At 40.4% G+C, this 27,259-nt stretch overlaps 1 protein-coding gene across 5 annotated transcripts in view; it reads right to left on the reverse strand.

Moving 5' to 3' along the window:
- LOC137335320 (nuclear receptor coactivator 5-like) overlaps positions 1-24,813 on the reverse strand; it is a 42,150-nt gene extending 17,337 nt beyond the window's left edge. Inside the window, exons 1-5 of one of the 5 annotated variants that reach the window (XM_068000634.1) lie at positions 24,631-24,741; positions 17,407-17,617; positions 8,623-8,730; positions 7,844-7,910; positions 4,940-5,071 (exon numbers count right to left, since the gene is read on the reverse strand). In XM_068000634.1, the coding sequence (XP_067856735.1) occupies positions 4,940-5,071; positions 7,844-7,910; positions 8,623-8,730; positions 17,407-17,599 (500 nt within the window). In that variant the 5' untranslated portion in view covers positions 17,600-17,617; positions 24,631-24,741. Of the gene's footprint in view, positions 1-4,939; positions 5,072-7,843; positions 7,911-8,622; positions 8,731-17,406; positions 17,618-18,519; positions 18,591-23,319; positions 23,414-24,630 lie in introns of those variants that run through there. The other 4 variants (XM_068000635.1, XM_068000636.1, XM_068000637.1 and 1 more) reach the window with 4 other exon arrangements.
- Positions 24,814-27,259: the final 2,446 nt, after the last annotated feature.

The raw sequence follows: 27,259 nt of genomic DNA on the forward strand, positions 1-27,259 counted from the left end.
TTTTTCAACTTGTCCTGTCTTAGATGTTTTGATTCCATATGCTCTTTTGTCTCTGCAGAAAATCAGGTCCAGAAGCACTATTATTACATGATGTTAGCATGGTGCTTATAGTACACAAGCTGATGTCACATTTATTTGCCACACCTCTCTGGGCCCAATTTTAGGACAATGGATAATTTTGGGGATCCAAATTCAGGAACTAATCTGTTTTTTTTTTAGCCAGTCCACCACCTAGAAAAATATCCAGTAACTAAGGTGATTTTTTTTGGGGGGGGGGGGTCGGCGGCGGTGGAAATCCGTTTACAACCTATTTTAATGATAGACAGCTGATTAGGCCAAGCACCCTTAGATGACACATGCGGTGAGCGAGCACAATGTCCCAAGCCCTAATTAAAAAGGCAGGAAGAGTCCTGTCATATCCACGTTTCCACTAAGAATGCTGGTGCTTGTGGTATGGTACACTGGATAGCCACTTCATATTGGGATGTCTCAGTGTGCACTACCCAGAACTGAAGCCTAATCCATCAATGGCCAGGTCAGTTCTAGTCAGCCACTCCTATTTTCACCAGGCAATGGAACTACTTGTATGGAAACTGGAGGGCCACTGACACCACCTTTCCCAACTGCATGAGCTGTTGCAGAACATGGCACCATCAGTGCCTATTTAAGGGAGTAGTTTTGGAACTGCTCCATGCCCAATCCACAATTACACCCAAGGTAAATAACCTTTGCAGCAAGGTGTTTCTGAACCAATATGATTTCATCTGCAATATTACAGTTGGCTGGACTCTTTCAATGGATGGCTCAGTCATGCAGTGACTCAACTGGCAGCAAATTCACTTGTTGCATATAAAAAGAGACTGATGGCAAATGTTTATTCTGTTGTTGCAATCAGACAATGGAAGTGAATAAGACATAAAAGATATTCAGAAACTGTGAGGAAGAAGGTACAAAAGGCAACAGGGATTACCTTCTGCAAAGGGAGCATATAGGAGGTAGCTGAGCAATTAGTGCAGAAAAGGCTAGTTATGAAATTCCTTGGGCAAAATTTGATGTCTTAAGTCACTTCCTTATTGACCATATTTGGGGTTTGCTATAATCTGCTCGGCTAAAATAGAAATTCGTAGAAGGCTAAGCAACAAAAAAGGTACTAGACACTGGCGACCTCAACCAGGCATACATAAACTGGAAACACTCAAGTAGGAAGGAAGCTGAGTTCGTCAAAATAGTGCACGATTGCTCCCTAATCTAGGTGCCTCAGGAAGCCCACGAGAAATAAATCTCTTCCAGATCCACTTATTTTGCAAATTAAAAATAGCTGAACTGTTAAGACAATTATAACAGCATGATCATTTCTGACTTGGGAAACAGTGCAAGCAATGGAATACAAGGGGGGGGGGGGGGGAGGGGGGCTAGCGGAGGAATCAGTTTGTAAGTAGAAAGGAAAGGCTGACCATTGGAACAAGTACAAGATTATACAGCAACAATTCAGAGATTAGGGGTACCAAAAGAAAACTGGAAAAGGAATAGCTGCAGATGTAAAACAAATGCCAAAAAAATATTACAATGGCATCAACAGCAAGAGGGTAGTCAGGGAAAAAACCAAGGACAGAAAGGTAACTGACATGCTAAGTGACTGCATGGAGGTTTTACTAAACTAGGGAGGACACATCCAACATCAAACGCATCATTTGTGTCAAAGACTTTGACATTAACAAAGCAGAGGTTAATAGGTGGGGATGTTCCAACAGACGTAGTTCCTTACACAAGAGCGGCAGCTGTGTCTAATAGCTACAAACTAACTATCTTGACCTCAATTGGAAAATTAAATAACCAAAATGGAAGAGCACCTCAGAAAATAACCATGATGTGAACTACCAAACTGTGGACTCGAGGAAGCGGAGATCTTATGCACCTGGGCTGATCAGTGCAAACTGCAGACAAATGCACAATGGATGCAAATAAGAATGTACTCCACAGGGAAAATAGAAGACCTATGGGGTTAGTCACTCAGCATGTCTAAACCACTGTTGTCCAATAGAAATGGCTGACTAGCCACGGTAGTGACTACGGTGACAGTTATAGCCACAGGCACCAATTTTAGTAGAAAACACTTTACATACACGCAACAGGTAAATGTATTCATATTTACTTAAATATCTAGCACCATTCAGTAACTAAGGAAGTAAAGCAATCAAAAATCACCCGTACATTCTGCTTTTCGTCTTGCCATTTTATCAAACAGCACAAAAAGTACACATGCATACACCGTGCAAATGCACATTGAGATCACAAGGCCAAAATTCTGTGCCTATTACGCATTTTTGATTTAATCAAAAATGCAATTATGCACATCTGGATTCCCATTTAGCCCATGTGTAACTAGTTGCTAATGTTTTGAATATCACTGGTCTAATCGTATGAGGTAGTAATAAAGTATATACTGCCACGAGTTAACTCCAAACACAAGATATCACGCTGAAGCTGTACAGTAGCCCAGCAACGGCCACATTTCGTATACTCTGCATGACTGGATAAGCCAAGATTTTTTGACCTTGAAGTGGTATCTCAGAAGGGACCATTGGGAGGTGCTCAAGACACTTAACTGGATAAACTCAAAACATTGCTTCTATGCGCTGCCAGGGCAGTAAAACAAGAAAATACAGATTCAGAATTATGAAGGGTACATTTAGAATAGTGGTCAATTAAGTATTTCTTTACACAAAAGTGATCAACAGCTAGCAAAGGTTTGAAAGGCCAAGCAGTTGGACACATTTAAGAAACATCTAGTTGCTATAATGGGACGACAGCAAGACTGAAGGATCTTTCTCATCTAAACCTACTTTGTGAAGTGTACTGGTGGAAGACAGGAACAACAAATGTACAGGTTGCCAGTAGCCAGAGGGAGTTTGGAGTAGACAAAAATAGACTGAAATTTGGGCTGGACAAAGCACAAACGGAGATGCAATAAAACAGAAAAACCCAAAATAATAAGTTAAACTTGAATAGCTTCAACAAACTTCAATTAAACTTCCATTTACAAAAAAAGAAAAACCAAAAGGGCAACACTGGGCAGAGCATCTTTGTAATACTTACATTTATATAGAATCTAAATCACATCAACACACTCCAAACAATGAATTATTTTTCTTGTGCAGTGACTAATACAAGAAAATCCAATGGTCCCCAAGATGAATAAGTAGTCAATCTGTTTTCCTGACTATACTGGTTGAAGGAGGAATGATGCCAAGATACCAGAACACCACTCCTTTTCCATAAATGCCATGGAACATGAAAAGGTAGAAGAATTAATGCCCCATATGAGACAATACACTGGAGCATCAGGTCCAGCCTACAACTTTTGACACTGGTAAAACAATCAAGTTAAGCAACACTTAATATCTTTTATGATGGTTGGGAAAATCGTGTGTTGCTAAGTGATTTCTCCCAACGGTTGATGATCTACATGCTATATGGCAGTATTGTCCAATAAATTAGCCATGTGTGACCAATTGGGAATCCAGATGTGGCCAATTGCATTTCTGATGAGTAAATTTTAAAAATGGAGGCATCGTTAAGCATGTGTTCTCAATACTTATTTGTACAGCTTTTTAACCAACAACCGAACAGAAAGGTAAAATGAGAAAAAGCAGAGTGCGATTGTCCTTTGATCATTTGAGTGCTTTATTTCCTTGGTTACTGAATGATGGTAGATGTTTGCTAATATACACGTGAATATATTTATTTTGAGAATGCATGCTAGGCATTTTCTGCTAAAATTAATGCATGTGGTTAAAACAGTGTCGCTGGTGGCTAGTCAATAATTTCTATTGGACAACACTGCTATATGGTGTGCGAGGCTGAAATGATAACTGGCTGACACTGTCCAATTTAATACATTCTAATTATGAAATTTCTGTACAGTAAATGACTGCAAAGTTCCAATTTACTTTCATTAGTTCAGTAACCAAACTGCAAAATCAACCAGAACACAAGCATAAGTTACTAATTTGCGCACCTGCAAGGTACTGCCTCAGAAACTGAATACAACGTTGCATATCCCAACCGGAAAATGGAGTAGCAACACAAGTGCTGAGCTCCAGCCTCTCCTGACAAGCACAAAGCTGCTCTTGGGTCTACTGTTCCTACATTGTAAGGTTGGCATGGCATACATACGAGAAAACAAAACTGAATCAAACCCCTGATCTGATGCAATTTTTCTGATATTGCAGGAAACACCAAGAAAACTTCAGGAACTTAACAGATTTTACTGTCACTGACCATGAATCTCAATATGTTCTAAATACTTATATTTCATGGCTCACTCAGTGTAAATACCCAATAGGGGCCCTAGTTCATGGGAAATTCCAGGCAGTCTGTACGGTGTTGTGTCTGTATCCCAGGATATAATTGGGCAGTGGGAAATTGGAATCTAAACAAAACCAGCAAATTTAAGCATCTAAAACCCATTATTAAGGTTGCAAAAGTGAAAAGTTGGAGTGTCATGAATGCAGGGGTAGAATTTAAATCAGTCATGAGCCTGATTTAAATTCTACCCAAGGTTGCAGTTACTGCTTTGGCATTTTTTCCACATATAGGGGACTGACTGACAATTTGACAGACTTTATGGCAGGTGTGCACCACTTTTAAAAAGATGTTATTGCCTGAATGATATTTAAAGTCTCAATCTGGACGTTACCATAGCTGTTTCTGCCCAAAATAAACTGAGCACTTAAGACACTATGACTGGCAACTTTGAAAGACATTAATGCAAGTGATTAATTGTTATTGCTTTTTGGCCGATATAAGCGACTGCCTGTTTTAAACGTGAACAAGAACTGTATTGCCTGGACAACCAAAACGGTGTACACTGGTCTTCCGATTGTTGCAAATAATATTCTATTGCAAGAAGCAGGAAGTCCAAAATTAATAATTTTACCTGTAGGTTGGGTCTCTAGCATCCCTGTACCGATCATACAGAGGATCTCTTGCATCTCGTTCCTCTCTGGCAGGTCTGAGTGGAGAGCGATCACGTCTTACATCACGTTCATCACCAAAGGCAAACGGATCTCTATCAAAAGCAGATTAACCAAATAAACATGTCTTCAAAAAACAAACCACCAACTGCTGTAACTCAAATTAAGCCCAAATTTTAGAATCTGAAAACAGCCAATATGCTAAGCACGTAGCTACTGACTGCAAGCTTTCATATCAGAGTCTAAGGACCAACTGGATAGTATCACTATTGCAGAGTATTTTGGTTACCAAAATTCAAAAGCGGCTCATTAAAGCTTATGGAGTTGGTTAAATATACCTAGGTGCGCTTGAAATCCAGCTAAAATACAGCTTAGTGTAACACTTATCTAATAGAATCAAGCATTTTTCAGAATTCTGAATGCATAAGACAAAAGGTCAGAATTCCTGCAATGTCATTTAAATGATTCAGAGCACTCACTTTGGCAGGGGGAAAATGTGAAATTGAGCAAAAATTGAAGGTTTGGTATTTTAAAATCTAACAATCCAGCTGTCATCTTAACAGCAAAATTTGGCACTTTTTGACTCATCTCTGTGTTTGCATAATGCTACAGATCATAAACATGTAAACTAAAATTAAATGGTGTGAAGGTGGTATTCGTTGTTGAAGTTATCAGTAGCTTGGTCTTAGTTTCCTTGTAGTTAAATATGAACAAAAGCTTCGACAACCAAGATACAGCCATTTATTTCATGCAATGGTGAATTTCAGTTTGTTCTGTCCCCCCCCCCCCCCCCCCCCCCACCAATACTTGAGAGATGAAATCCTCAAACATTTCTGGAAAGTTGCTATGGCCCATGTTATGCACTTAACACTGCACTACCGAAGCCTTCTGACTGAGGATAGAATCATAGAAGTTACAACATGGAAACAGACCCTTCGGCCCAACATGTCCATGTCGCCCAGTTTATACCACTAAGCTAGTCCCAATTGCCTGCACTTGGCCCATATCCCTCGATAGAACCAAAGGAAAAATACATTTAGGATGGGATATTTTCACAAAAGATTCTGGGCTGCGCACAAGTTTCCCACATTTTTATTACAATTTCTTACAATTGAATACGGTGCTCTTTAAACACTCGGGGTTTGTGAATTATAACATTTAACACTGGAAAAACCAGGATATGGTCTGGGCAACAGTTTGAGTCAAGAGTTTAAGAACTGATGCCCTCCAATATATATTTCATAACTGGGCATCAGCTGAAAGACCTGCCACTTTTATGACCAAGGAATCTCACTGAAATGCCTTGCCATTTAGGTTCACGGACAGATCAGAGCATTAAATCCAGAAGGTCTCTCCCGTACTCCATTTTTACGTAATCATTGTCATCAATGCATTTAGTTGCTTCTAAAGTGTTGATTTCTTTTTCCCACTGCATCATTCAGGATGAAACTGCAGTCAAGCCTTCTGTATACCCTGGAGATCCAGTTAAGCCAACATATTTTCCAACAGCTCTGGCAATTCTGATTCAGTCTCGGTCATGCCCACTCCCTTCGGAGTCAATCACTATGTGTAATGGTAATTTCCATCCAATCGTGAGAAATCTTGAGCTAATCAACTGATACTTACCTTCCATTTAATATCCTATATAAAAACTGCAGAGGAAGGGAACAAGAAAGCAGTAAAAATGGAAGAGGGAAAGAATCTGTACCTAAAAGAAAACTTCAGTGATTTTCACCAAGAATGTGGTCTTGAGATCCACGAAAATCATGCTAATGTGCAAAAGTGTTGTAAGAAACTCCAACGACGGGATCCACTGACAGAACTACACAAACAGTTCCTTTCTAAAATTGAGGGAATCATTTCTTCAAGTAGTCACCATTCAGGAGGTTGCGTATTCCCATGTTTTTGGTACCAAGTTTAGATACAAGCACCTTGGATACTGGAGCATTTCTACTATGACTAATGGAGCACAAGTACCAAGAAAACATCAGTATCACAATTAATGATTTTCAAGTAGAGAATAGGTTTCAGCATTTCCAAGTAGACCTGCAGAATACGATCTATGCTTCAAGCCAATCTGCTTGATTGAATCTTTGATTCGGTTGATCTGAACTAGTTTTGGTTATGCATTATGACATCAGCCTTTACATAATGCAGCTTTTAAGCCCTCATCTTGTACTGTGCCTCCAGATGAATAGAGCAATTGAAGGCTGCAGAAGTGTGTGGCAACAAGCTTATCAAGGCAATAAGGAATTATTGCCAGCTCCAAATCAGCTTCCTGCTCCCTTCACCCATTTCCCTCCCAATACTTACCTCTCACTAGACACAGCATATAATTATCAGTTATAGGCCTAAACATGTAAAGTGAACGGACGCACGCATGAAATTTTAAAGTAACAGCAAACGAGATGTGAAGTGATGTGCAACAGAAGCACGCAAATGAGAATCACTGGGACCCACGGCACATGGTCAACTTTCCAAAGAACACTTGGAAAATTCATTGCAAGTTGCAATTCATTTCAAAATGCACCAATTTTTATTAATTTTGTATAAACTAATTTACATTGTTGACATACATAAGCATTAATGCTACAGTCATACTTTATTGTAAGCTTGCAAAATGTACAACTGACGCACTACGCAGAAACAAAAACCGAGAAGCATCCTTAAAATAAAGTTGAGCCATTTAAATGTAATTTACTTCGTTGCAAAATGCAGAATACCCATTTTAAAAGCAGATTCACAAATCCCCACGCAAACAGGCCAATTTTAGAATTTTAATACACTGATTTAACAAAAGTCGACCTTCATCCCATCACTGGCAAATAGTCTTGTCTTCGTGAAAAAAGATGCACAAGTTTTATTACCTTCTCGGAGGACTCGGTCTCCGTGCAGTTTTATTCGAATTTCTTCGTTCAGCTGCCATATTAACATCTGAAAAGAACCAACCAACCAATTTGTACAAAACAAAAACAGTATAGACTTGAATGCAAACATATCCGACAAGACAGATTTACGTAAACGTTTATTACCACAAGGATAGTTTAATGCATTAAGCAAAATCGCTTACAGGTGAATTTCTCAGACAAGCGATCACAAACTGGCAACTGAATTAAGTACTCGTAACAGTACAAATTTTTGGTGGAAACATTACATGTCACTAGCTTGAAAAACTGAGCAAAATGGGAAGAATGTTCCAGTACAGTCAAAGTCAAAAATCAGACAAAAAACTAGTTATTGCAGATCTTCACACCCATGTTTTGGATAAATCGACAGTATGCAGATATCCCTGGAACACGAAATTCTGCTTACTCCATGATCATGTGCTGAGTTGTACCAAACATTTAATTAGTTGAACGGATTGTGTGGTGCAATGTTACCACATTCAGAATAAACTCTGGATTACCACAGCGAACATACTTGGATGCCAAACATGCCAATACTAGTGTTAAGACACGAAAGTTCATATTTCAAATCCATTTGAAATTATGGGTTGAAGCACTAACGTACAGGGGTCCAGAATAAAGTTGAGCAATGTCAAACAGTTAAGCCATACACTCCTTTATAAATGTTCTTTAATGCTTGTAAATCCCAATGCATTCACAGTATATATTTGAAGACACTTGCAGTTATCTCAAGTTCTTACCTAATCTGTACCCTCTACACATTCGCCCGTTCTCTCCTTGCACGGCAGCTTTAGCATCCTCAACACGATCAAACTGCACAAACCCAAATCCATGGTGCATTGACAAAGCTGCAAAATTAATGTTGTTAATGAAAATGTACATACCTGTGGGATGGAAAAATTCCAGATGTTCAAAAATCTCCATTCAATAGAGCAAAATTACTTCCCTTGACACTTGCAAGTTAAACTGGCAATGTCTAGTTCACAGAAGGTCAATCTCAAATGAAGGTCAAATGATGCCGAAGTCCATTACCTCTTCAAACTGTTCACTTGGCCAGGCAAAATTCCCCACGTGTAGACGAGAAAACTCCAAAAAAATGGTTGCGAATGAGACCTCAATAAGAACAATCAGCTCATCCTTAAATATCAGATACTTGCAGACAATACCAGAGTTTGCTGAAACCAGCCATCAGAATCATTGGCATAATTAAGAAAATATGTAAAATCTCGACTGTTCACACAAGTTAAGAGTATTTCTTGAAATAGTAAACAGTAGGCTATTAGTCCAAAAATCTGACTTCAGGGGAAAGTTATTTGAAGTATATAGACTGGGATTTATGGAACACCTTTTAAGATATCAATATACACTATAATTCACTTGTGTTAAGGTCTAACCAAATCACAATTTGTTCCAACTTTGCAAATCCATTCCAGTTCTATGCAAATCTAGTACTGAACCTTGATTCACCTCCATATTATGGATATGATTCCTATACTTAAATGGCCTGTCACACAAACATCTTACAAAAGGACTTTTCCACTCGGCCTGAAAGCGGTTATATATACACACACTTTACAAACATATCTGCGATGAGGATTACTTAATGGATAATGAAAAGTCCCCGTAAAGTACCCATAAAGTACCTCATTTGAGATTGCAGTCTAAACCATGATCAGTATCAACACTGTTCCACATTTAATCTGGCTAGCATTAGCAATTTGTAAATAGCGTGGGGATTTAAATGAAACTCCAAATCTCCATCAACCTGCCACTAGCTCAACGTAAGCATCTGAACTGTCTGCATTTAACCAGACACAAAAGCAGCATTCTTTCAATACAAAACAGACAAGTTCTCAGCTTAAACTCAGCAATAAAAACTTATATTAGCAAATGTTACCTGAAACAAAATTAAGTCAAATACAGTTGCACATTACTTTAATGTAACTGTCACAACTAGTGGTCAGTAACTTAACAGTCCAAAAGATGGCTACAAGGATTTATTCCAGGGGAATACCAGTTATTTAGTAGACATTGCCATTTTAACCTCAATAGAACCTAGGTTTTAAACACTGGCCAAAAGATTTTTTTTAAGTCTCCAGAAGTCAACGTACAAAACTAGTAAAAATACAAGTACGACTAGCCATCTTGAAAAACCCGGGTACTTTCAAAGTTAACATGCAATAATTTTTTTACTTTCTGAAAGTAATTTAATCAGATCCAAAAGCAGTGTGCTATAAGTTGTGTTTCTTGATCATCCTTTCCATCACTCAGGTGCAAGAGTCTAAGAGTAGTGAGTGGTGTCAAAAATGTAAAGCAAAATTTTCCAAGTTCATTCAAGCCGCTGCACAAAGCTGTGAATATTTCATTTTTCTTACCACCGAAAAAATACAAAATGAATTGGTCACTGGTAGTAAACGCCAATGTGGATGTCCAATTACATATTAAATAAAGAAAAATTCACACAGGACCCGACTGTGCCCTTGTCAACGGTGGTAGCGTCCCAACGTCATATGCTATAGGGAGCAGGATGTCGGCTTGACTACTACTTCCCATTAAGTTCCCATTCTCTGCTGTTCTTTTGTTTAAGCCATCAAGCAGAGTTTAGATTAGTTAGAAGCAAGAAAGGAAAAAAAAGCCAAGTAGAATAAACTGCTTCAAAAGTTTACCAGATTCTGTAACCCTGCCTACCCAGCCCTACCCTAGAATGAGTGGGTGCAGAGGGAAATTATAATTCAAAAACATTGCACACTCAGACATAGCCACATACTAGAGATGCAAAGTCAAGATTGCACAAATAGCAGAAGATATATTTCTGTAGCTCCATCACTTTCAATGCCCAATTCTTATTTAAAAGATTACCGAGAATGCCAGGCATACCATAGCAACTGACAGGTTACATGTTTCTGTTGATGTACATTGCAATCTACATCAAGAAAATTGAAACTAAAACAGCACTTGATTGTTGCTATTCATTTCCATTAGTGAAACAGCCATCGTAAATCAGATCACAGTAAAAGCTAAAAATGTGAAAATTAGTTCCAAGCTTCACTGAGTTTTAGGCATTACTAAAGTTGTTAAATAGTATTGCCCACAACTGCTAAAATATTAGCAGTAACATGATTAACATTATTTTAATGTTGAATTAGTTATCACTAATGATCTCAGTGAGAATTGAGTGTTTTATTGTAAATTCAGTACTGGGCACTATTAACGTAGCAAGTTTAATTTGTAGCCAGATTATGCAAGACAATCTTTGCATTCACTACGCCACAGGATTATATGAAGCCAGCACAGTCCACAATAAAGTTCAGGATTCCTGTCCCTCTGGGTGCACAAATCTCCCAATTCCCTTCATCGAAGGAGCATCCGTAATATTCAGTTAATGGAAACCAATTGGGAACATTTACAAATTTTTTAAAAAAGGATATTTTACATAACATTTTAATACAACTGTCAAAATGTGGTACTTACAATTTGAAGGAATTAATCAGTTTAAATTTGATTATGTGGACACCTCATTTTTTCAAGTGCTATCACTACATTTTCAATAGTAAAATGGCTGATTACATTTTCATGCTTTGTCCACTTGAACTATGAAACTCATCCATAATTTATAGGTTTTAAACTTCTAAATTTTCAAAATTGAGCTCTAATATCATACAGCAAGAGGATAAAGTATTGATTACATGTCTATCACATAATAGGATCGATTTGAGATTAGAAAAATAGTACTACATAATACTGGTTTAGTATTAATGCACATTGGCTTAAGTGCACCATTCCCTACAATACATTGGTACCAATACTGAAGAAGCCCACTGAATTACAGATATTCTGCATACAAACTTACTTACATAACTGTTGTGGGCCATTTGAAGAATTATGGTGTAAATGACAGCCCAGTATGTATAGGGGAGCCATAGCAAGGCATCCTTGACACTTGATAGGGGAGCCCCAAGTATAGATATTTAGAGAAAGTCCATTGACTATTGGCTTTAGAAGTCTGGCTAGGCTGTTCTCCTGTAAATGAAATATGAAATTCCATGTACATGAAACTGCAAGCACGTTCTTAGGGCGAGATCAAGGAGGATAGCAAAATTTATACCTTGCTAAATAGCTTGTGGAGCCTGCCCTGGCATTCCTCAATAAGTTCACGTTATGGCCAGCTGAGCCATCCATTCTCAGTGTGAGTTAGTTAATCTTCTCAGCCAAGTTGATGGTTAAGAGCGCTACAAATGGCCGAAGTGATTCTGGTTAGGGAGGAGACGCTAGCCACATTTCAGGCCCCTGACTATTCAGTTACTCCTACTTAAACTAATATGTTATAGACATCAGGCAAGGACAGGTGGTGAAACCTCCCTTCCTGCAACAATCTGCTGACGCTCACGTCAACAATGGCCATTTGGGAGAGGTCAAATTTGTGACAAACAGTAATGCCTGCAAAGCACATTATTCTTAAAAAGACATTTAACATTAACATGATCACACCTCTTATTGAAATTTAAATCACATATAGCTCCTCTATCCTTTGAAAGATGTTGCCAAGAAACCGACATCCTGGTGACCTTGCCCAGTCTGCTGTATCCAAAGTCTCATTCAGGAGTGAGAAGAATGATTTCTGGTACATGGCTACAGTAGTAGAACCTGAATTCCACTTGCATGTGAAGTAGATAGAATGATGGAAAGGTAATCAAATCAAATAATCACCCTTATATAACCAAATTTTATAGACAGAAGTAATTCTACTGATTTACAGAACACAGTGCCTACGTGCTAAAATTAGACATTACAGCAGTTTCATGCTCTTGCATCAAAGTAGTAAAATTCTTGGTTAAATAAAAGCTATAAAAGGCAGCATTGTATAGGACAGAGGAAAAAAAACAATCTTGTGTGGACTAGTGGCTTTAGATTGCCCATATACAATGTGGCAACAAATGAATAGATCTATATACCATTTGCCCATTCACCAGTTTGCAAATGTCATTTCAAATTAAATGATCGTGCTTCATCAATTCAGTGTCATAAATTTACACGATTCTACCTGCAGACAGAATTGGTTTGAAATCAATTGTCCAGGAAGATTGACTAATGTTGCCCACAAATCTCTATACAAAGAACAGCAAATTCTCTTTCAGTTCCTTGGGTTGGAAACCATAATCCTAATCTGTGGAGGGAAAACCAAGTGAAGATAGTTTGAAAAACTGTACCAATGTAGGCATCAAGAAAGCATGGTGCTACTGGTCATAGTTGGTAATTTCACCACTGTAAAAAGCCTAGCAATGAATACTGTACCCTGGTCTTGCACATTACATAGAATACCCAGGTCTTGCTTTGATGTCCAAGGAAACAACACGGTGCAGATGATTTCAGTCAACGTTGGAGATATGACAGACCGTCACTACGCTACAAGTAAAACTGAAACCCCCCCCCAATATTATGTAGGTGGAAAAGAGCATTTGCCACCCACAATTCAACATTAGTACAGAAGATTAATGCTACCCACAATTCAAAAAAGTAGATAACATTCATGGTGAAGCCTCATCATTTCTCCTGTCACTAACTCTCCTTCATCCTGACAGATTGACTCTGCCCTTCATTAGTGATGATGTGGAGATGCCGGTGATGGACTGGGGTAGAAGTTCAAATTCCAGAGTTGACTATTGAGCTAGCAATACTACAGCATATGCCAGGAAATCCATTATATGCCCTTTACTAACTATGTTTGGAGCTTCTCCAAGTCTCTGGGGCCAGGAACAAAATCAGACATCAGCCCTAGTTACAATCATCTCCTGTGGTCATTGATGTGCCAGTCAACTTACAAAAAAAAACTATTTTCCTCAATACATCAAGGATTCTACATTCAGTAGCTAAAAATCAGTAAACAGAAATATATGTATATACACACACACCAAATTTTAGCATGAATTTGAAATTGGGTGGACACAGCAGAAAAAAATGACTCACTGCTGGCATGTGAACAGAATTTCAGTTTTGCTACTCGAAAGTAAACGAGTCACTAGAAGTGACTGCAATAGTTTGGTTTATGGACAGCTAACAAAATTAAACAATGTTTAAAAATTTTAAAAGATCAAAAGTTAAAGCTATTTGAAATTAATTGTCATAATTCCAAGTCAAACTTAAAATGGCTAATCATCCTCAGTTACTAGGTTAACTTATCTAACATGGCTACATGGACAGGTAACAGGATGCTTGCTACGTGCACCTGCACCTGCTAGTCCAAGTTGCTTTTTCAGAGGCATTAATTGCATGGAAGGCAATTGCATATTTTGTCTGAACTTGCAGCCCAAGGAATGCACTTGCATTGGATAAACAAGCTTCCTCCACCGGCACAGGCACAGGCACTTTCACACCTACTGGGTCTAATGTCATTGACACTGCCCACATCAAGTTCCCTTTGTAGTGGATCATATCAAGGGGAGGTCTGAAGAGCTTGTGCATTAGGTATGCAATTTTCAAAGAAGTCTGTTCCAACCACCTCAATCCCAAAATTGAGGTTTCCAATTGCAAACTACTGCAGACATCAAGACTCAAAGATATAACTGAAACCCCCCGCACCCCCGAAAATCACTCTTCTCACCTATACCCCTTCCACCATTTTCATCGTTGAAGGTGAGATAGCCCTCAAAAATCAAACTTCTATGCTGCAAAACAGCAAACCAGCCTCCGGCACTCATATGGCAATTTGCCAATAAATCCATTTGATCAAGTTAAACATTTGTCTGTAGGGGGCTGTGATACTGAATGTCATAATTCCTTTCTGGAAATATTTGACCAACAGGTCCTCAGAAGTGATCCAAGCTTGCAGGATAATTGACAACTTATCGCACTTCAAGTGTGAGAACTAATTGATTAAAAGGCATTTGGGAGAGGCTAGCTGCAGTCTCCCAAGCATCTTGAAACCTACCCCCACTCAAGACATTAAGCCAATACATCTTCGGACATTATATACCTAGCATTGTTCAATCGAGTTGAGTAGGGGCCTAGATATGAAAATTGAAAAGACAATACATTCCCAGCATTTCCTTTCTCTCCACCCATACAGATATACAAAATATCCTATTCACATGAATCGACTTATTCTTCACATACATCAGTAACCCACTCAAGCCATCCTCTCTCAAAAAGGCACTGGTTAATTCTATTAGACCTGTCCTAAAAGGATCAGGGTGCAAACAAGTTCATTTTCCTAAGATATAACGTTATCCCGTAGCTTAGGCAAATCTTAGAACAGAACTAGTTTGGATGTAAAAAGCTCAATTTTATTCTGTACAAGCTTGAGATTACAGGCTATCCCCAGTTTCTCCCCTCAAATGTGGCCAATTCTTGCACAGAAATCCTCCTGAACCTCAACCAGGTGAGAACATATCTGCATATGAGCCTAGTCAGCAAGCATCAGCTTGCTATGCGATGCAGGGAATCACAGCCAAAGTCAGTTCCTGGTCTTAATTTGTGCCCATACAAGAACTTTCCATCAGTGATCACTGGACAGTGATTAGGAGCAGAAAACTAGATCGGATTTCAATTCACTTGTCCAGGTCACTAAATTCAAGTAGAAACTCAATTCCTGTATAGCTAACCACGTGACTCACCCACGGAAATGTTGTCGCAGTCGGAGTAGTAAGTAAACATGGGCAGGATGGAAATACTTTATCCAGTCTATTAGAATGTAGCATTTATTTGTACGGTACTCTGGGAGCACCTGCTTATCATTTCAGTTTGTACTTGTTTGGATCACAGGATTTTAATTCAAAAGATATTAGTCCACAAAAAAAGGCATCCAAGAGGGCTTCTTAGTGACCAATAGGGGTTCAAATGACTACACATTAAATATATGATGGAAGAGCATCCCAGAGGACATAGATGTCCTGAATTAAGACACAAACAAGTTGAAGACTACTTGAGCAATGAATTGAACAACTCAATTTTGTCTATGGTAGCAAGGTATGAGACTGACCAGTTGAAAGGATCATTCGAAAAAGGTCTTGGTCAACCTGAATATTCAATTTAAAGCCAATCAGGTGCCACAATTCCACCCGATTACAACAGACAATGATCTCTGAAAAAACCAACTGCAGCAAATGAAATTCACACCGAAGCAGCAGGCTCTATTTCTGGTAGCACAAAGTGAACACATTCTCCATCTGCACTTAAATATTTTCATCAGGCTTGGTACCTAGAATCAAACTCTTCCTAGACACCCCCTCTTCCCAAAGAGCAACCAGAGGCAGAAGATCAGTTCTTTCCTACAGGCACATGAACAGATCCAACAAACTGCAATGTTTTTTTTTGAAAAAGCTTTATTTCCCAGCACTCAAAAATGGAAGAACTTTAAAATGTCTGAAGTTGTTCTTTGACCTAGAGCGCTGTCCTACAAAGATTCACTTCTGATAAATCAGAGTTGCAATAAGTGAAATCATCTTTTGTCAGAAGGTTTTACAGCATTGCTGATTTTGACATGCTCAATAACAACAGGTTCAAATCTTCAAAATCATGGCAATGGATGACAAAGACATCACAGGTGACCACCTATCACGGAGGGAAGTTCTCAAGTAGAATAATATCAAAACTCAACTTAAGCTGACGATGGGTTCCAAGTTGCAACTCAAAACAGGGATAAGACTTGACTATTGTAGAATTGAAACAGACAGAACTAATTTAAAAAGTGACACCAGAATGTGAATTTTCAAGTTGGACAATAAGCCAGAACCTGATGTACATGGAGGATAAAGGTGAACAAAACCTTTTCAAAGCAGCACTTTAGTTCCAATATGGTACTCTGGCTTTTACTGGTGAGAAAAGTATAAAGATCAAAATTCTTCAGAATTCCAATGACTCTGTGCATGTGTATGTGTATGGTCACATTGTTAGCAGGCTTCATAGCAGAAAGTGGGTCAACAACCTGTGCCATGAATTGGTGAAAAACTCTCTCGAACGAGTACAGCAGTCCATTTGCAAGTTTCAGTGCCTCCCCTCCACACATCCCCCCACCCCCAAAAACCTTGGTCTTCTCCTCAGCATATCCATAAGGTTCTCAAACATCAGTTTGAAAATGCACTTTTGGCATGCCATCTACTCATGCATATTATAGTATTGTACAAATGTGGCTGAACATCAAAGAACCAAACTCACCTTTTTTTTAAAAAAAATTGTTTAAACCCCCTCCCTTCTCAAGTTTTAGGAATTTCCATTACGGGCAATGGGAATTCAGAGCTGCGCAGTCCGCAAAGGTGGACAAACCAATGCTTCAAACCGTTTTAGCTAACTGCTCCACCCAATCAAGAACAAACTATTGGGTCAGAACTTTCCCTCATCTTGGTGTTTTCTAACTGAAAATGTTACTAACTTAGGAGCAAAGTAGTCAACAAAAGGCACTGAACAGCCCGGTGAAGATATCACAGTTCAATTCTGAAATTGTGGTAACATACCTTTCAAGTAGTAACAGGTAGGACATTAAAATCAAGTACTGGATTCAGTTGGAAAGTCTAATGCTTCCAGATACTAACCATTTATCTTGCCGTATTTAAGGAACATATCTTCCAAATCCTTCCTCACCATGGAGTCGGTGGGCAAATTTCCAACAAAAATGCGCCTCTCAAGATCTCGAGGATCGGCGCTGTCAGTCTTGTTACTTGCACCGCGGTCACCACGCATTCTACGTTCTCGGGACGGGCTTCTGCTTCTTCTCCGGGACATCATTTAGAATCCAAACCGGTGCTTTACCACGTGAAACAAAAAAGAGAAAATTGCCATTTGCATTAGATTACGAAAGTTTGAGGGGAAGTCGTTATCAAAAAGTGTCCTGCAAGTTAACTTCAAAAATTAGGTGAGACTTTCACCAGATATTTAGGGCTACCACATTCAAGTTAAGAAAAATGCAAAATTATGTTCTTCGCAATTCATTGTGCAGAGTCAGTAGGTGGCTGACAAAAATCCCTAGAACATCATACGGCTTAAGTTTTAAATTTTTGACCTTAAGAAATATTTTATAGAAAAAGACATCAGTTCCGTGGCAACCAGAAAATAGCTTTCATTTAATACAAGGTAGAGTCCTCCATATTATGAGCAGAAACACTGTTATATACTGTTTATATTTTCCACCTAGCTCCCATTATTTTTCTGAAAAATCAGATTGACAGGGATGCAAAAAAACTGATCAAAGGCCAACTATTCCAAATAGCTAAGTTACCAAATTAATTTAGAAAGACAGAACATGAAGCAATTTAATAAGTTAGTTATTGTAATTCAAATATCAGTGTGGTCGAGTCTTAATCATTGTCCATTTCTGAAACGGAGCAAGAGTTTGCTGGTACTAAGTTCTACATAAAACAATACCAAGAAAAATCCACATCCTAACAGTATCTTAGATTGTTATTCTAAAGATTGTTAGAAAGCCACATTTTACACACCATGGTTTGAAAGTGAAGACAAGAACTGCAGTGTTGCCAGAAAGATTGTTAGATGTCACCATTCTACCTACTTTAAAAAGTGAGTGTTGTGGTATTAATTCCGATTAAGGACGCAGAAATTGCTACAACACACTTGAAGTTGCTGATTACTGTAGGTTTTACACGAGGAAATGGCAAAAGGAGGATATATATTAGCAACAGCATACTTACGAAGCAATTTGTACTCATGGACTGGTACCTCACCTTCAACAGAACACATTCCAGGCAGTTGGCACAAATAAATCCAGAACCTAGTTCCATAAAAATAATTTACCTTAAATATACTTATACTCACCTAATACATTGCTCAAATTGACAATGGATGTTTTACAGGATACAGTTCCCACCATCTAAACCAGAATGCTGTTCAATTTAAATGAAAATGCAGTGGAAGATAGATGGACTGGGTGAAGAAAACTTTTGAATGAGTTCACATGTATTAAATCCATGTGCCCCATGTAAGGGATAACAATAAACGACACTGTATTGAAATTGACTAAAACTGGTTAACAGCCAGGATCATTGCTACATAAACATCTCACCTTCCACTCCTCAAAAGATTTTAAGCCTCTAATTTATGTTTTACTGTAAAGCACTAGAGAACTGACATCCCACCCAGATTCTGCTCACCAGACTTTCAGGAAAGGATTAAAAATCAACCCTTATGCATCTCCCAATGGCTGGCTAAAGAACACAATAGTGAAAAGATTTCCCACCACTTTTTCTAGTTAGTCCATGATGTGAGGTGAAAACAGCATTTAAGACATATTCACCTTGATGGAATGCAACTGACAACATTCCTCAACCATCCAACCTCGAGAGAACAGGTAGTCGAGCAGGCCTAAGTGAATCTTGCAATCCGCCATCAAATTAACTAAATCCTCTTCTGCTCTAGTGAACATGGCAAGCTGATTCAGTGCATTTGCACGCTTCTGTTAATCTCCAGTGTCACAACCCTTGCATTTATATAGTACTTTATAAATGGCATTTTGCAAGGAATTATTTTTGAAATGCAGTGAATTATGTAGACAAATGTCATATTACAACATCTGCCCACATTACATTCACAGATAGGCCTGTAAATTGAGACCATTGCATTCCTGCCTGTAGTCTATAGGATATTTGGACACACATGAAATTGTTTTTATTTGGCCTCAACGGGGAGATTGATGCTAGATATACCAATATAAAAATCAGGAAGAGCTACATATGGAGATAGTTTTAACAGTGCTCTCAAAGAAAGCAACCATTAAGTTGAAAATATCTTAATTTGCAGCACTTAAGTAATACAGCAGCCAATAAAGGTGCTGTGGTCCTTTCATTAATCACTATTGTGACTCAAGATAATGAGCCATGGATTTGGTTTTTATCACATCCCACTAAACTCATCCAAAATACTAGACAAAGACCAATTACTGTAAAATCAGTTGAGCTAAAACTGGGGTTGGGGGGAGAAGGGTGGTGAAGAGAAATAACTAGAGTAACCTCAAATTCCAAAGAATCAAGATGAGCATTACATCTGATGTTTACCTCCCAGGACATTGGTTCAATTTTTGACGCCTTTAACAATATGTTTAACTCCACACCACAAATCATTTACCCTAAATGAAGGCCAGCATAGTAGGTACAATTTTTGTCTTAATAACTGCCCTTAACTGGATGGAATACAACAGTCACATCTACTTAAAGGAAACAGCTGGTTATTGAAGCAAGTGAATTGAAACAAGTAACAGGAAAAACTAAACAGGCTGGGGCTTCTAGAAAAGACGACAAAGATAATTTGATTGAGGTATTCAAGATCATGAAGGGGTTCGATAGGGTAGATGTAGAGAAGTCACTAATAAATCCAAAAAGGAATTTAAAAGAAACTTCTTTACGCAGAATGGTGAGAATGTGGAATCCGCTACCACATGGAGTGGATGAGGCGAATAGCATAGATGCATTTAAGGGGAAGCTGGATAAGTACATGAGAGAAAGGAATAAAGGGATGTTGATAGGTGAGATGAAGTAAGGTGGGAGGAGGCTCTTGGAGCATAAATACCGGGATAAACTAGTTACGCCAAAAGGCAAGTTTGTGCTGTAAATTTCTAGGTAATTCAATGAATGGGCACAAGCATGCTGTTGGCAAGTACAATCATAATATGGTACAGCACAGGAGGCCAAGCAGCCCATCGTGCCTGTGCGGGCTCTTTGAAAGAGCTATCCAATTAGTCACACTCCCCTGCTCTTTCCGCATAGCTTATTCCCCCCCCCCTTCAAGTACTTATCCAATTCCCTTTTGAAAGTTACTACTAAATCTGTTTCCACCACCCTTTCAGGCATTGCATTCCAGATCATAACTCGCTGCGCAGATCAATTGACTAAAAAAAAATTTATATACACAATATATATTCATTTGCTTCAATAGAGCTCAGGTGCCCAATATCAGTGACAGACAACTATACAGCAATTTTAGAAACAATGTCACAGAAGATTTATTTTCCAGACCTCAACAATCTGCTAATTGACTTTCCCCAAAAAAGGGTATTCAACTTCAACTTGCATTTATATAGCACTTTTAACATAGTAAAACATCCCAAGGAGCTTTGCAGGAGCATTACCAAACAAAATTGGGCACCGATCCACGTAACAAGATATTAGGACAGGGGACCAAAGAGGTAGGTTTTGAGGAGAGTCTTGAGAGATAGAGAGGATTAGGAAAAGAATTCCAAAGCTCAGGGCCTAGGCAGCTAAAGACACAGCCGCCAACTGTGGAGCAACAAAAATCAGGGATACACAAGAGGCCAGAATTGAAGGAGCGCAAAGAACTCGGAGGGTTAGTAGGTTACAGAGATATGGTTGGCATGGAGGGAATGATGAGGAGTGATGAGAATTTTTAAATTGAGGCATTGCCAGACCAGGAGCCAATGTAGGTCAGCAAGCACAGCGGCAATGGGCGAACTGGACTTGGTGCAAGTTAGAATACAGGAAGCAGAGTTTTGGATGAGCTTAGGTTTACAGAGGATGCAAGGTGGGAGGCCAGCCAGGGGAGCATTTGAATAATCAAGCCTACAGGTAATAGCACAGATGAGAGTTTCAGCAGGTGAGCTAAGGCAGGAGAGAAGACAGGCGACGTTACCGAGGTGGAGTAGGCAGTCATGGTGATGGGGGATGTGGGGTCGGAAGCTCAGCTCAATTATGACTCCAAGGTTGCAAATAGTCTGAGGCTGAACTAGACAATGGCCAGGAGAGGGATGGAATCAGTGGCTAGAGAACGGAGTTTGTGGCAGGGACTGAAGACAATGGCTTTGGTCTTCCAAATATTTAATTGAGAGGAAATTTCTGCTAATCCAATGCTGGATGTCAGACAAGCAGCATGACAAACAAGAGGTAGTGTAGGGGTCGTGAGAGGTGGTGGTGGTGATGTAGAGCTGGGACATGGTCAGCATAGACCTGGAACTTGACATGTTTTTGGGTGTTGCCAAGGGGCAGAATGCAAATGAGAAATGGGAGGGAGCCAAGGATAGATCCTTGGGGGACAGTGCAGGAAGAGAAGAAATTGCAGGTGATTCTCTGGCTACAATTGGATAGATATGAATGGCACCAGAAGATTACTAGACTTCAAATATCTCGTCATTTCCTTTAGTGAAAAAACAATAATCTGTATGCACCCACTCACGAAGTTACCCCAGTTTTGCCACCACAGGGCTAAACATTTAAGAGACAAATCATAAGGCACCATCAGCTTTTGAGCCCTTTTGTTATTACCCATTACAGCATCTTAACTAAGTATAGTGACATTCCCTTAAATTCCATTTCTTTACAAGCAATCCCTTATAAATATTAACGATCACAAGGTCTAAACCAGTCACGATACTTATTCTGTATATATGTACTCCAAAACAAGTTTTAAATTAAAAAGTAGTGACTCAAGTTATAGTACCGTCTAAAAATCTACACCATGATTTCTTAAAATTGACTGAATTTAAGTGTTGACAATAAGGCCATGGGTTCTTGAAATACAAGGAGCCTTGCAACATTTTAAGTTTTATTCCAAATCAGTGCCCTTCATGAGTATCACTTGTGAAAAGATAAAGCTGGCAATAAACAAAGCCTACTACAATGAATCTGGAACTTGTCGATTAAGTGTATGGTTGTAGTTTAGTTTAAAAGTAAAACATTTAACCATGAACTTGTTGAGCTCTAAACAAATATCTTTTCAACAGTGGGGGTAGAATAGAAAACGCATACAACATGAAGATGCTTTATTGGGAAATGCATAGCTGAGAAGGTATCTTTGCAAAGTTCAGAATTGCAAGGTAGCGAAATCAATCGATTAAAGTATCGGTATATGTAGAAAATCGATGTGAATGGTTTGCATATAAAACGTTTGAAATAGCAATTCAGAACGACAGTTACAATTTTTAGTTGTAGCAACCTACTGCTGTGTAAGTAACGGTAAATTTCGACAAATGACGCAAAAAGATTCTTGCATTTACTTAAGTGTTGAATTATGGAGAAAGTAGAGACAATACTAAATGTATTAACAGGTCATTTAATAATATGCAGAAATAATTTTAATGCAAAAACGACGCTCTAAGATCCGAAAAAAACGTGCTGAACGGAAGTTTTCCTCTCTTCCCACCCCCCTTTTTCCAGGGGAGCGCGAAAACTTGACCGCCATTTTAAAAACCATTCAATCTGTAGATTCTGGGCGTCTCTCCACAACATGCCCCTTCTTCTTTCTTCGCTCGCTATTTTCTCAGCCGCTATACTCGAGTTGCCACCACGGCGAAACTCGGGAGTCCCGTCTGCCAACGCTCACAAGCGACTCGCGGCCACCCCCCCGCCGCCCTCCTCCTCTTTGTGTCCGCCATGTTAAGGAGGGATCCGACAGCCATTAAGAGGCGACTTTCATTTCAACGGTTCAAGTGGGTATGAGTTCCGACTGGGAAATCCTAACACCATGTACCCCTTCTCCAGACTCCTTACCCTTGGTACCTCGGAGGTACCGCTGCTCTCCCCCGAGCTACTTCATGTGCAGTCTCTCGGCACGAGCGGAATGACCAGTTCATTCCACGCAAGCGCATTCAGACGCCTCGCCGAACTGCGCACGCACCTAAAGTGAGGATCAACCAGCACCCTGTCGGCGCATGCGCATCTCCAGCCCCACTGCACTCGCAGGAGAAAATCGCGCCAACGGTATCGGCGAACCGCGCGTGCGCGCTCTCCTTATACGGTCGGTCGCCAACCATGAAGTATTTTCAAATAAGCCACAGACAAGAGCGGTTACAAAGGCTTTAATGAAAGAGGAGGGGGGAGGAAGTAAAAGGGGAGAGGGGGGTAAGTCGAAATACCATTTAAAACGTTGGACGGATAGAAAAGGTTAAGACCAACAAACGTTGTTCCGGTCAGTGCTACGGTCGACCTTGAGTCTCTGAACGGCGGGTGAGAGACAGTAAAATGCCCAAGTACACAACCGTGTGAGCAATGCCCACCTTGTCCCCGCCACTGGAGACCAAACCTGACCCGAATCGGTCAGACTTCTGCTGACGGTGTTTTGCTCCATTCCGTCTATTTTTTTTTAAAATTTAGAGGAAACACGATGGAAAAACAAAATTTGTAAAATGTCACTGTTGTGCAGTGAACCAAGAGTGTGTGAATGTGGGAGAGTGGATGGGCTAGAAACTATCCTGAAGGAACTCGGTTTGGGTGAAGATTCAGGACAAATGCCGAAGGAATGGAGGTGTAGCGAATTGGTGCGGAATTCAGGGCTCGGAAACATCCGGCTTTCAAAATCATTTTATTCAGTCGTTAATAAAACTTAAGTGACTGTCCCTTCCCCCAAATATAAGTGTGTGTGTGTGCGTGTGCGCGCAGGTGAAAGGACGAGCTGGAAGGCGGCGATTCACTGATCCTGAAGGAACTGCCCCCTCTCCCCTCGGGCAATCCTGTCCGCCATTTTGAGGCACCTCCCTTCGAACCAAAAAACTTCCGAGCGCCTCCCCAGAAAGCGCCGCTCCGCCTGACCGCCCCTCGCTGTCGTTACTGCTGGAGCCGAGCTCCAGCACCCCGACCCAGGCCACCCTTCTCTCCCCCCCCCAACTACCGTCTCGTTTACAGAGGCTCACAGCCCCTCAACAGCTTCCTTTGTGTCCGCCATGTTGAGTGAGCGGCCCTTTGTGCAGAGAAAGGGAATCCGGCAGCCATTAAGAGGCGGCGGCTGCTGCTTTCACTTTAACGGCCAAAGCGGCTATCAGCTCGCACCGCGAGCGCGTCAGAAAATGCCCGCAGATCCCTTACCGTTGTCCAACGCGAAGCTAATTGCCAACCCCGGTCTGACTGCTGTACGAGCGGCGCGTCTTGTCTCCCAAACGGCTACGGCTGAGCTCTCCGCCACACTTGCCCCTCTGAGGTAACCAGCGGCTTCTTTCGCGCATGCGTCCTTAGACATAGCCGCCCAACTGCGCATGCCTGCAAGCGGGACGTTGGTCTCAGCTGTTCTGTCTACGCATGCGCTGGAATTTATAAAGGGGCGGAGCGAGGGCGTGTGTTGACTGCGCATGTACAACATTGCAAAGAATAATAAACGCGCCAAGGAGGGGGTTAGGCCAAGTGTGCGTGCACGCAATCTGCACAGTTGTTGCCTGATTTGCAGAGTTTCCCCAGCATTTTCTGTTTTTATTTCAGACTTCCAATATCCGCAGTATTTTGCTTTTGGAATATTATTTTCTTATCTGAAATAACCAATAAGGTGACACTGGGTTGACCTAGTGTCGCAAACCCGAAAACCAAACAAAAGTACCCCCTTTTTAAAGGGACACAACTAATACAGAACGTAACCACAAAACCAAAAGAAACTTCTATACTTTAAATAATAATGTTACTACTGTAACAATTTGATTTGAAACAAGTATAAACAATACTGGCTCACATTGCGTCAAGCATCTTAGCAAGAGGGTGGATGTTAAAGGGGGGTGAAGTTCAGCATCTCTGAGAAAGATAACTTACAGAAACCCAGGAGGTCATTGAAAGAATCATGAGACATTAGAATGGTGAAAAAGTTCGTACCAGATAGTTGCTAAGAAACCACCTGATAACAGTGAGAGGCTATGTAAACAATAGACATCGCAGGTGCCAAGGAAGGCCGAGGTGGAACAAACTGTTTATGCAGCAGAGATAATGGAAAAGGTAGTCACGCTAACATAGTATGGCCATCCTTGATTGGTTTTGACAGAGTCAGCACAGTGGGATGTTTTACAACTAGCCAAGCTGTGATAGATAGATTTTTGGACTCTAGGGGAATCAAGGGATATGACGATCGGGTGGGAAAGTGGAGTTGAGGTCGGAGATCAACCATGATCTTATTGAATGGCAGAGCAGGCTCGAGGGGCCGATTGGTCTACTCCTGCTCCTATTTCTTATGTTCTTAGGAGATAAGGAAAGAGATGCTTACGTGCAGAACAACGCAGCCGAATAGTATAAAGATAGGGGATTCTCTCAAAAGTTAAAGCTCTCGAGAAGGGATGGTCAAAAGTCCATTGCCCTGATCACCCTGAATTCGTGGGAAAAACATGTTGTATTGATTGCTTGTCATTTAATGTAATCTAAAGACAGTTGTTTAATACTGTTGTGCGTCAATCTATTAAAGCTTGCTATTTTATAACCGCTCGGGCTTGTACCACGCGGCAGTTATAATTGAAGGATTAACAACCCTTTTGTAGCGACAGTAACGGGAAAATCATCCAACAACTACTTTAATCCACTATGCACTCCCAGCCCTTGTGGTGTCCATTGGTCACGGAAGGCCACAAGCATATCAGTGGACGCCCTCTCCAGGGCTACCCGGGTGCGGACAAGACCGCAGAAGAAAGGCGGGCAGCCAGAGTGACCCACCATCCCACCAAGGACCTCGCCCAACCTAGGGGCAGACCCACAAGGAGATCCTCCAATTTGTCTCCAGCAGTATTAATTGGAGAGCTATGAACATATCTGACCACCATTTTATAAGAAATGTGATTTTAAGGAGTTAGGAAAGAGATTAAGAAGCAGGACCTCAAAGGTAGTAATCTCCGGATTACTCCCGGTGCCACACGCTAGCGAGTAAGGAAATAGGAGGATAGAGCAGATGAATGCATGGCTGGAGAGATGGTGCAGGAGGGAGGGCTTTAGATTCCTGGGGAATTGGGACCAGTTCTAGGGAAGGTGGGACCTGTACAGACCAGATGGGTTGCACCTCAACGGAACTGGGACCAATGGCCTCGCAGGGAGGTTCACTAATGCTGTGGGGGGGTTTAAACTAATTTGGCAGGGGGATAGGCACCAGGATGTAGCAGTGGAAAGGAGAAACAAGGGGCACAAAGGATCGGGAGAGATAGATAGCACTAGAGCAAGTAATAGTACAGGATTAGGTGGGATCAGACTAAGAGAGAGTTCAAGAAAGTTTAGGACTGGTTTGCAGTGCATGTGTGTAAACGCATGAAGGGTGGTAAACAAGGTTGGTGAGCTGCAGGCTCAAATAGCCACATGGGAAAACGATGTTGGGGTGATAACGAAAGCCTGGCTCAAAAAAGGGCAGGATTGGGTACTAAATATTCCTGGATACAAGGTGTTCAGGAAAGAAAGGGAAGGAAAGAAGGGGGGAGTGGCAGTATTGATTAAGGAGAATATTGCACTATTGGAGAGAGAGGATGTCCTGGAGGGGTCAAGGACAGAATCTATTTGGTTAGAGTTAAGAAATAAAAAGAGGTGCCATTACACTACTGGGTATATTCTATAGGCCACCAACTAGTGGGAAGGATATAGAGGAGCAAATTTGAAGGGAAATTACAGAGAGGTGCAAAAGCTATAGAGTAGTGATAATAGGGGACTTCAACTATCCTAATATAGACTGGGATAACAATAATAATAAAAGGGGCAAAGAGGGGGAGGA

Source organism: Heptranchias perlo, chromosome 19 (assembly GCF_035084215.1).
Source record: "Heptranchias perlo isolate sHepPer1 chromosome 19, sHepPer1.hap1, whole genome shotgun sequence".
Taxonomy (NCBI): domain Eukaryota; kingdom Metazoa; phylum Chordata; class Chondrichthyes; order Hexanchiformes; family Hexanchidae; genus Heptranchias; species Heptranchias perlo.